The following is a 10,764-nucleotide window of genomic DNA, read 5'->3' on the forward strand; positions in this document are numbered from 1 at the left end:
CTTCCAACACTAGCTGCTGTTTATTTCTTTTTCTTCTTATTGACAAATACAACTAATAAAGCAAAAACAAACTGGACATCCATAACAAAATATTGCTCCACGTTCGTCAGTGCTGTAAAATAAAAGTCAAATACGTATAAGAAAAGATTTTAGAATTTTTTGTTGAAATGTTTTTTTTGTCTACAGGTTGGTTCATGATAAAGATGGATCACAGCGTCTTCTAGTTTCCTGCTGTCCTCTGCTGCCCTCTAGTGCTGACCAATTATATGGAAGGTGTTTGTTTCTTATGTCGTTGCATCCAAGTAAATTTTAAAATCCTCAAAAATGTAAAAATTCAAAAAAGTAAAATCCAATTATATAGATTCATTCCACTTAAATATATTTAAAGTGTTCACTCTGTTAATTTTCATAGCTTATTGCAAATAAAAACCTAAGATTCCGATTCTAATAAAATTAGATTGCACAAAATATTTTATAAACTGGATTTTTAAAATACAGAAATGAAGTGAAAAAGTGTGTTCTTGTACTGTGCACTGTGTATTTTGTACTTGAATTTTGTTTTTTGATAAAAATGGATAAACAGATAACATAACTCCTCAAATCATCATTGATAACTTAAGATCACATGTTATGATTTTTTTTATAAGCTTGATGTGATATTACAGTTTTGATCAACTGTACCAATTTCATCAATCCTGCACTGTATGTTTTACTCCACTACATATTTTATACACACACACACACACAGAGAGAGACTCTTCAAAAGGTGTTTTATTCAAGATCCAAAATGAAAAATTTAGACAAATAGTGAGTGCCAGACCAATATCAACAATGTTTTATGAACACTTTAGTGACCTATGTCTAGAAATCCTTTGCACACATGTATAAAAAAGAAGCATGAAAAAAAAGCATAAATATTCAAACAATAGCCAAATACAAAATACAAGTTCAGAGTATTGCACAGCAGCCAAGTGAGGACAGGAGAGAGGAGATACTGATGGAGCAGCCAGCAGCTTTCAGGGTTTTCTGCGCCTTTAACAGAACAGAGTGAATCAGACATTTCCTACAACGCCAATAAAACGACGTCTTATTAATTATGTTGCTGGCAGCTTACTTTGGGATCCCGTGATGCTCGACTCCAGGCCCCATGTTTGACCCGGCCCTCATCTCCAAAGCCACAGAGCACTGGAAAAATAAAAGAAAGAAACGAATTCGAAATGAAGCTTTAAAAGTCTTTAATGGAAATTTTAAAACAAAACATTACAGGGATGAATTTTGGTTTCTGCTACATCAGTGAGTTTAAAACACTCTGGGTAAAGTCCAGCCTTTTAATATGCGTCAAAGTTCCTCCCATTTAACCAATATTTGCTGTGTAAGCTCCGCTTCTGTTGCCACTTTTTTTTTTAACTTCAACCTAGATCAAAACTGGATGACTAAATAAAGACAGTCATTAAAGATTTTTTTTTTTTTTTTTTTTTTACTTACCCGTGTCTCCACATCAGTCCAAGCACCATCTGTCTGATTTCCACTTGCAGCAGCTCCTTCTGAAGATTTCCTTTTTCGGCTTCACAGAAAAACAGTGACGGAAATTTATTAAGCAAGCATTTTCTCCACTAAAAATGCTTTCTTAGTGAACATTTAGCCTACAATAACTAAAGATGACTGAAGGAGTTGTTTCGCATACCTTTACCAAGGTATGCAACTTTGTCTTTTAGATAACAGAATGCGGACGAAAGTTTAGAATTACTTTCTCTTTAAATAAATAACGGTGTCCTTGAAAAATAACGAAATGCAATTCTATACTTTTCCAGAATGCACAATGACCATAAATACATTGCACTGAAAACAATAGCTCAAAAGCCTTTTGCAGTCTTGATATTGAGCACCAAGATGCTGTAGTGGCCATTGCCTTTTGCGTCACCTTGACACGGTGGCGAGCTCCTGTTTAAGCGTCTCGATGTCGGTGAACTGCACAGATTGGCCTCCGCCTCTGGTTTTAATGACCTCCCCCTGAAATGTTAGGAACAATAAGGTTAGAACCAACTGCAAACAGTAACACAAACTCAGATATTCCAAGATAAAGACAATCAGTTAACCTAGTAGGAGATTACTTCATTTTAAAGTGTTGAAAGAAAGTGCGAAGGAAAAAACAAAACAAAAGGTAAAATGTAAATTGGCTTCCCTGCAATTCAGAGTTCTTAAGATTTATGCTGATAATATAATATTGCTTTTGCCCAAAGAAACTGCCCCCATGTCTCAGCAATTTTTTAAAGCAAAAACAAAACACTTCATTAATCTCCTAGATCCACTTCTGAAACTCAAATAGCAACAAGATGGATGTAAATATCTGTTAATACTGGCCTAGTTTTACTAGTTGGACTGATCCGTTAAAAAAAAATAAAAAAATACAAATATCAGACAATACTGATGTTCATGCCGACACATCGTGCCTCGCTAGTTGAAATTATTTGCCCTCAACTTCATCTGGCTTAAAAAATTGGAAACATATTTTTTTATGTCTTAATTATCCTGGATAAGTTTAAAGAAAATATAAAAATAAAAAATCTGTGGAAAGATTTGCACATTGAACTTCCAAAAATCATAACAAAAAAAGAAATAAATGTGGATATATAGGTTGTAATAAAGATTAGATGTGAAAAAAAAAATATTCTCACATTAATGGAGAGTAAATAGAAATGAATACCGATTCATTTCTATCTACTTTCATTCTTTTGTTCATATAATTCCACATTTCTTCCACCTTTTTATTTACTTGTTTTTTCCCCCCCAATCTGTTCTTCATTTCACTGCAATGAGCAATAAATTTTCTCAAACTGAAGTCAACCTGAGTAAAAAGCAAAACAAAAGCAAATCTTTAAGTTCCTGCTCCATTTTACTTCACCTTGATAAGTTTGGTCTGTATCTCGCCATCAGAGGCGACCTCCTGGTGCGTCAACACGTATCTGTCGCACTTGGACAGGGCCTTCTCATTGGGCGCGGACACCTGGATGGCGTTGGGGATGACCGGCTGCAGGACCGTCCCCAAGTTGAGGCTGGAGGGCGGCTTGTGGTCCACCCATTTCTCGACGCCCGCGGAACGGGACCGGCGGTGGCGAGGCCGCACCGGCGTGGTCGTCTGATCGCGTAACAATTCGACAACAAACAAAAGACAAGTGAAACACTTTAAAATGATCCCTGACCAACCTGAAATTCAACTACAACAAGCGGAAGATCCAGTTTTTAATTCTTCAACCTGATGCTGCTGCAACTACCTCACTGACCCTGTTGCTTCTCTCTCCTATGAAGTCAAGGAGCAAAATGGGGGAGGGGAGACGGGCCTCCCGTCTACTACAGCACTCTGCTCTTCTCTTGGTTCGGCGGGCTGGGGAGCCGGCGGGAGACAGGGTTCTTTTAGGTATATCAAGTGACGGTAAAACCTCATCTGGAGCCACCTCCTGCTCCAGTAAGGAGACAGTATTGGCCACTGACAAAGGACAACTGCTGCTGGGAAGGGGGCATGTGGGTCTTGGGTTCATTTCGACCTCCTCATCACTAGTGGCTCTGACTGCAGGTGACCCTGGCACTGGACTGACCCGAGAAGACTCGTCGAGACTCTGAGAAGACTCGTCGAGACTCTGAGAAGACTCGTCGAGACTCTGACGAGCAAAATGGAAATAAACAATAAGACATGATCAAAAGAACAAATTTATAAAACCAATACAGACTAGAACAAATAGACACCTGCCAGGGATCCAAACAATTAACTCATGATTATTTGTATATTAATGGTTTATTAGATTAAAATTAGTCCCAATCGATTTATTGATAACAGCTTGGAGCTCTTTTCTAATGTTGTAGTTTGGCCGCCATCCAGCAGAGGGCGCCGCTGGTCATCCTTAAGGAGCCAGTTGAAAAGGTCCAAAATAGAGACCTGTGTTGGTAAAGGACAAGCTCCTGAAGTTTCACGGTAATGGCGCTTATTAAGTCATAATATCATGACTTTATTCTTGTAAGTTTTATTATTATTTCGCTTTCTTAGCGTGGCCTTCATACCCCGTCGTGTTATGCCAATAAGCAAAGTTTATTTTGAGGGTTCTGGTGAGTTAACGCACTTCATAGAATAACGTTTTAATTTCCCTTTAACAGCAACTACAGATGGCAACTCTGTACTAACATCGCTGTTTATGGAGAATCACATGTTTCATATACGTTTTATTCTTTTCATATTTTATTTTTCTATTCAGCAACTTAAGAGGTTACCGTTTTGTTATATTTTATAAATATGTCTAAATTAATGTAAGAAAACCACAATTTCCTGTATTTAGAGTATTGATAAAAACTAATACAAACTGTTAAATTGCAATAATTTTTCGGCATATTATGAAAAATCTTAACCTTTATGTTATGGAAGGACAGTCAGCCTTCTTGATTTAACAAAAATGTTATCAATTAATCGTTAGTCAATCAACTTTAGATTAACTTAATCGATAACTTGCATCTCTAACAACTGTGCAATCTCACAGCGAGAACCTTAGAAAAAAAGCAAAAGAGCATCAGAAAAGTCAGTGATACTCGCAACTTTGAACAATTTTCAACAATAAAAAGAGCCTGGGAGCAAAGTACTTAGTTGACAACGTACCGGAACAGGCGATGGTGAGGCTGATCTCTTTGATGGAGGCCGCTCCTCCCTGGACGGCCGCTCCTCCCTGGACGGCCGCTCCTCCCTGGACGGCCGCTGAGGCGGAGGCTGAGTCTGACGCGGCTGGGGATCGGGGCGACCAGGAGTCTTGCTCTCTGTTACTATAGCTTTGAGCTGTTTTAGCTTTTCGTCTTTCACCCACAGCTTGTTCTGCATCTCAAGCTGCATCGCATTCACTCGTCTCTCCTGCACAACATTACCATCGTTACACCAAAATTATGTCACTGAAAAGTCTAACAATGCTCCAGAAACAACGCACAGGTGATACGTTTGTTCCAACTTACACACTCTTTCTCCCACTTATGCTGTGTGTCTGAGACCACGCCCTGCATGCGCTGCTCCATGCGTCTCTTCTCAGAAAGCTCTCTCTGCAGCCTGTGCCCCCTGGTTTCCAACTCCTGCTGCAGGGAGCGCTTGTCATCCTCGTAGATTTTGGTCGTTTTCTGCAGGATGTCGATCTGGAAGGAAGTTGTGATAGACAGTTAAAGAAAAACAACAACTACAAAACATCTACAAACCAGTAGTGATAAATAAGTCAAAGAAGAACCTTGTGTTCTTGCATTTTGGTCGTCTTCTCTAAACGTTCGATCTCCGTCTTGTTGCTATGAATCACTTTGTCTTTCTCTGCAAGTCTGCCATTTTGTTCAAGGATCACATTCTCTTTGGAAATGACGTTGGAGTCCAGTTCTTGCAGCATAGACTTCATCTTGCTTGCTAAAATAAGATATGGAAGGTGAGCCGAAACAAAACAAATAAGAAAAAGAAAAAAAAAGAAAAAAAAAAGGGCGTTGACCTGTGACAGACAAGCTGTGAGTTCTCACCTGCTCTGTTGAATTCTTCAATCATCATCTGCCGGATCCTCTGTCTGTTCTGCAGCGCTTCAATCAGCCGAGGAATGGTGATCTCGTCATTCGGGTCAGTCAGTTCAGATGTGGGCAGAGGTGGCAGGCTCAGCACCACGCCATTTAGAGCAGACATCGCGTCTGAAGGAAGACGTCCGGTTCAACAAGTTAACATTTTCTGATTAGACACATGGAAAACTAAAAGCAATCCAGGGATTATATACATTATGTCAAAGATCAACATGATTTCAATCTAAAACTCAAAACCTCTTAGCCTTTAGTTTCTGAAGTATGAACGTATGACACTATGTTGCCAAAACTGTTGACACACCTGTTATTCATACAAGAATCAGAGTAACATCCGATTTTCATTGCATGGAGTTTAATACGATGCCAACCCACCCTTTGCAGATATGCATTTGTATTTATTCTCTAAAAGCATTTGTGAGATCAGACACCGATGCTGGACAAGACAGCTTGGCTCACAGGCTCTGCTCCAATTCAGTCCATAGACATTCTATCAGTGTGAGGTTTATACTCTATAGGTGAGTGAAGGTCTTCCAAACTTACTCATCCATATCCGTATGGAAGTTACTTTGTACACATTCATGGTGGGACAAGAAAGTATCATCTCCAAATTGATGACATAAAGTTGGAAGCATGAAATTGTCCGAAAGCTCTTGGTGTGAATTAAGACTTCCGTCAGACTAAGTGCAACTCTTTATTCTGGAAATGGCCCCTTATAAATATAGTTCCTAGTTGGCTTTGAAAGCAGAACTTATGGAAACCACATACTATATGGACGGATGAACAAAAAGTATGATCAGATTAATGGATGCATAAATATTACTCCAGAATTTAAACCTCTAAAAAAGTGGATTGAGATTAATTTGTCATTTCTAATTTATTTTTAAGAAATAAAACAAAAATTAATTGAAAAAAAAAATGGATTTAGCATGAAAATATACATATACATAAATAAAAATCGGGAGAATTTATTTTTAAGCCTAATCACCCAGGTCTAATAAGGTTTTAGAATTATATTTAAGAAACATTCTTACCACCGCGGTCCTCCAACCTTTGAGACATCTCCTCCCTAAACGCCTGGTTCCTATGGCGGCGTCCCGGAGTGAACCCACAGATGGGCCTGTCTACCGGACGAGCCACCTCCACTTCCTGGGTCATCTCTGCAAACCGCATCACCAGCTGCACAGACAGGAAGCTTGTTAGAGAACGGAAACATCCTCGGAAGGACGCAGTGAATCCGTGGGATCAACTTGCCAGCGTTTCCTCGTAATCATCCGTCTTGGGGTTGACGCACACAACCATCCGGACTTTTCCTTCTCCGTCAAAGTAGTTTTTAAACAGGTGGGAGACTTTGGAGTCTCTGTATGGAACCATCTACAACAGAAGTTCTACATTACCCGCATGGTCTGAATGGAAACATTTAGCTTCAATCTGGCAACACTTACCTTGTTGGTGCCGTACATTTGGTTCTCCCGAAGTATTTCAAGGCACGTCCGCAGATTCAGGAGCGACTGATTAATGTTTCCTGCATAGAAAACATGTTAGATTGAGCAAAACATTTCTAGGTGTCTGATCGAACATAACATTTATGTTTAACAAACCTGCTTCACGTATCCGCGTGCCTTCAGCTCCGGTCCTACCAGTGCGCTCGCTTCCTGCCAAGTCAACGAGACACAGCTGACTGACGCTCACCTGGTTCTTATCCTGACGGTTAAAAGGGAGAAAATCCAAATCAACTGCGTAGATAATAACTTAATAGCAGGTGGATATTGTAATATGTTCTGAACTTTGAGAGAAGTTTGGTTGCAACTAACCTGGAGAATGTTGTCCCCGTCTGCATCCAGAGGAGCCTGAGCCAGTTTGATGATGAACACACTGTGCGATCGGCTCGACTCTCTGTTCAGCCGAGTATTTGCAACCTTCCTCTTCTTTTGACCTGCAAAAAAAAAAAATTAATTTAAAATCAAATGTCACACACACATGCAAAAAAAAAAACAGAATTTAATGTGCAAGTTAAATGATCTCAATAATTCATTGCACAAAATTCATCTTTTGCAACAGATCTGAAACCACTCAGAGAGAAGATTAACCCCAAGTCATTTCCTGAACAGAGCCGACCCAGAGACCAGCAATTCCAGGTCAGTCACTAGAAATCATCACTGCAGCTTCTGTAGCTAAAACATGTTTGTTTCTATCATCTGTGGATCAGAAACAGAAACGCTCACCTCTCCAGAACACTTGAAATGCTTCCTCGGCAGATTTGACTTCGACCTCCATACAGCCGGCCACGTACATGTTGTGGTTCTGATCCTCTCGAAGGGTTTTAGATTGAGGCGGTCTGTAGCAGTAATGAAAAATAATTGATAAATTGTTCTTCAGTGAAGAGGAACAGTTTTTCATGCAACACATAAACGGCAAAGCAAAGACTGCAAGCAGAAAGTGAGTCATGCAGGGATTTCTAAAATTCTATGAAACGAAAAGGAGACAAAACTTGAAAAATCAACTGAGAGTCCTCAGATTTAAATAGTGAGTCATTGCTTAGTAGTTTTTCATAATCAAATCCAGCTCATGTTCCAGTGACAAATTTCATACTCGTCTGGACACAAATTTCTAAAATGGTCCACATTTTGGACATTTTCAACAAGACATTACCCTATTTATGAAATGACTCAATGCTAAAGTAAGCGTCACATTTGCCATTTCTTGAAACTGCCATTTCATTGTTCCTTCGATTTTTCTCGTCTAGTCTACTGTAGATCAACTCTATTAAAAATATTGATAATTAAGAGACGTATCAGATCTGGACAGTAATACACACTAAAGATGCAGATTTTTAAAATCACAGCTAGTTCAATTCAAAAATAAAAGTTTCTGAATGATAACTTGAATGTTCCCCCGCCTGCTGAAGCAAATTTTATTGACTTAATTTTTTTGTGTAATATCAAATATTCAAACAAATATGCATTTGTTATTTGAAGTGATCACTCAAAGAGGTTCCAGGGAAACATTTTTTAATGGCAATTTATTGTTTTTCTAGTCTTATGAATACATCGTTTTCTAAATTAATTAGTAATCACTTTAATTTGGTCAGTTTTAGCCAAAACCAAAAATAACTGAGATTATATATTTTTCCCCTATAATTAATCCAGCTAACATGGACTCCTGTTCCACAAATTAAGTAGCCAATAAATATTTTTTTGCAATACCAAATATCACTATTAAGGAATTCTCTTCTACAAGCATGTTCAACTGGGCAGCTTAGCTTGATCATGCAGCTAATCTGATGACTACTGGATTAGTATTCACTAGCCACATACATGAACTCAGTGTTCTGGCGCACAGGTGTGCCTCCACCATTCCACCTAGCAAAAAGAAAAGAAAACAGTTTTTCTCCTCCAGCTACTCTGTCATGAAACTATTAAACATCTTCACAGAGACTCCAGAATGACAGTGCTTAAGCATATATTTCAAGCACATCTGTACGTCCATTTATTTTAGACACTTACTTTGGCTTGATCGCGTCTTCCTGCGTTTCCTCCAAGAGGTCATAGATGTAGTTGTTATAGATTTCGATGTAGGAGACAAAGACACTGTAGCAGCTGTCCTCATCCACACCGTCTGCTTTGCAGGCCTCCTCTGGTTTCAGCATGTCACCAATTTCAGGGTCAACCTTTTGTCTAAAAAGCAGGAAATCACACACAACCTCAATATTTAGTTATATAGTGTAGATTGCAGCTTTTGTTTTCCCTAGCATCAAAAAAATTTACCTGGAGGAGGGAGTTTTAGGAACTGTTAAGTTGTTTTCCCGTCTCTGACGCTCCAACAAAGCATCGACTTCACACTGAACTTCCATACCGTTTTTATCATCCGTTTTAAAAACCTGAGCAGAGGAGATTCCAATAAACGTAAAGCTAAGGAAATACAGCGACAAGTCGCGTGGACTTGAAAGATATCATTGTGTACTGCTCTCTTACATATCTTTTGGCCTGAAAGGGGCCGACACTGTTGAAGATCATGTCAAGGGAACGGGGCAGCAGTCCACCCTGACCTGGAGAGCCAGTCATGGTGAAAGTCTTCCCGCTTCCTGTGACACCGTATGTGAAGAGCAGCCCTGCAAGCAAACAGCACATCAGCAAACACTGAACTTAAAAAAGAAAAAAAAAAAAGATATGATGCTTTTATAATGCAGAAACAGATGGACAAGCATAGAGCTACCAAAAGAAAAACAGCCATATCATGTTACATCACTGATGTTAGGTGGATATATTGTGCATCCCTAATATTTTTATTTGGTGATCATGTTCATTTATTGTACAAGTGTCAAATAAAAAGCTAAAAATAAATTTATGTATTTATATTGTCAGATTGTTGGATATACTGTGTTGTTGTAATACTTATATTTTAGAGGCGTGCCGATCGATCGACCACCGATCATAATCGGCCGATTTCCGTGAAAAAGTGTATGATCGGTGATCGCCGATCACGGTCTCTTGATGCCGATCACACAAACTGATCACCTGCATCTCATTTCGCAGCCTGTCTGTGCAGCTGGTCTCCTCTTTCTTTCACTCTGCGCAAACGCGCAGCAACACAAATCCTAAGCGATGTCGTGTGGAACTATGACGCACTGAGTGAATGGGGAAGTTTGCGTGTTGCGGAGGAAAATTGAAGCACGTGGGGTGAAGCACGTCAGAATGCATCAACACCACGAATCTAATATGTCATATACACAATGCCATACTTGACGGAGTTTGGCTACATCGAGGCTCACTGCAGTAAAAAAAGACATATGGAGCGATCAGATGGCAGGTAAAGCAGCGCACAGCTACACTCGCCCGGATTAGCATGACGGTCAGAAAGCTAAACAAACAATCCACAAAATTATTTAAGTCAATCAGTCGCTGGTTCTGCTCTCGCTGTTGAACCGCTGCTACGCGCTACAGGTAGTAATATTTCACAGACGGAGCGCCGCTTCTGCTCCACTTGGTAGTGACTCTCACACCAAACCTCTGCTTAAAGGAGCGCATTGGTTGTTTTTGCTAGCTAAAGGCTAGAACCATAGACATAATATAAGGACGCCGTATTTCCTGCGCCGGAGCGGCCAATGCGGGGTCTACTCTTATGTCTATGGCTAGAACCATAGACATAATATAAGCATAGACGCCTCAAGGACCCTCCGGCGCAGGAAATACGGCG

At 39.7% G+C, this 10,764-nt stretch overlaps 1 protein-coding gene across 7 annotated transcripts in view; it reads right to left on the bottom strand.

Annotated features, from left to right (window-relative positions):
* Nucleotides 1-753: 753 nt before the first annotated feature.
* kif23 (kinesin family member 23) overlaps nt 754-10,764 on the bottom strand; it is a 17,002-nt gene continuing 6,991 nt past the window's right edge. For 3 of the 7 annotated variants that reach the window (XM_016673754.1, XM_016673757.1, XM_016673758.1), the window contains 20 exons: nt 9,543-9,679; nt 9,336-9,448; nt 9,075-9,245; nt 8,886-8,930; nt 7,794-7,906; nt 7,383-7,504; nt 7,170-7,272; nt 7,014-7,093; nt 6,823-6,942; nt 6,603-6,747; nt 5,521-5,682; nt 5,247-5,413; nt 4,984-5,157; nt 4,640-4,885; nt 3,273-3,656; nt 2,903-3,136; nt 1,922-2,010; nt 1,486-1,564; nt 1,115-1,185; nt 754-1,032 (listed from right to left, as the gene is read on the bottom strand). In XM_016673754.1, the coding sequence (XP_016529240.1) occupies nt 1,017-1,032; nt 1,115-1,185; nt 1,486-1,564; nt 1,922-2,010; nt 2,903-3,136; nt 3,273-3,656; nt 4,640-4,885; nt 4,984-5,157; nt 5,247-5,413; nt 5,521-5,682; nt 6,603-6,747; nt 6,823-6,942; nt 7,014-7,093; nt 7,170-7,272; nt 7,383-7,504; nt 7,794-7,906; nt 8,886-8,930; nt 9,075-9,245; nt 9,336-9,448; nt 9,543-9,679 (2,771 nt within the window). In that variant the 3' untranslated portion in view covers nt 754-1,016. The remainder of the gene's footprint in view (nt 1,033-1,114; nt 1,186-1,485; nt 1,565-1,921; nt 2,011-2,902; nt 3,137-3,272; nt 3,657-4,639; nt 4,886-4,983; nt 5,158-5,246; nt 5,414-5,520; nt 5,683-6,602; nt 6,748-6,822; nt 6,943-7,013; nt 7,094-7,169; nt 7,273-7,382; nt 7,505-7,793; nt 7,907-8,885; nt 8,931-9,074; nt 9,246-9,335; nt 9,449-9,542; nt 9,680-10,764) is intronic. The other 4 variants (XM_016673755.1, XM_016673756.1, XM_007556856.2 and 1 more) reach the window with 4 other exon arrangements.

The sequence above is a fragment of the Poecilia formosa genome, unplaced genomic scaffold (genome assembly GCF_000485575.1).
Source record: "Poecilia formosa unplaced genomic scaffold, Poecilia_formosa-5.1.2 Scaffold81, whole genome shotgun sequence".
Lineage (NCBI taxonomy): Eukaryota > Metazoa > Chordata > Actinopteri > Cyprinodontiformes > Poeciliidae > Poecilia > Poecilia formosa.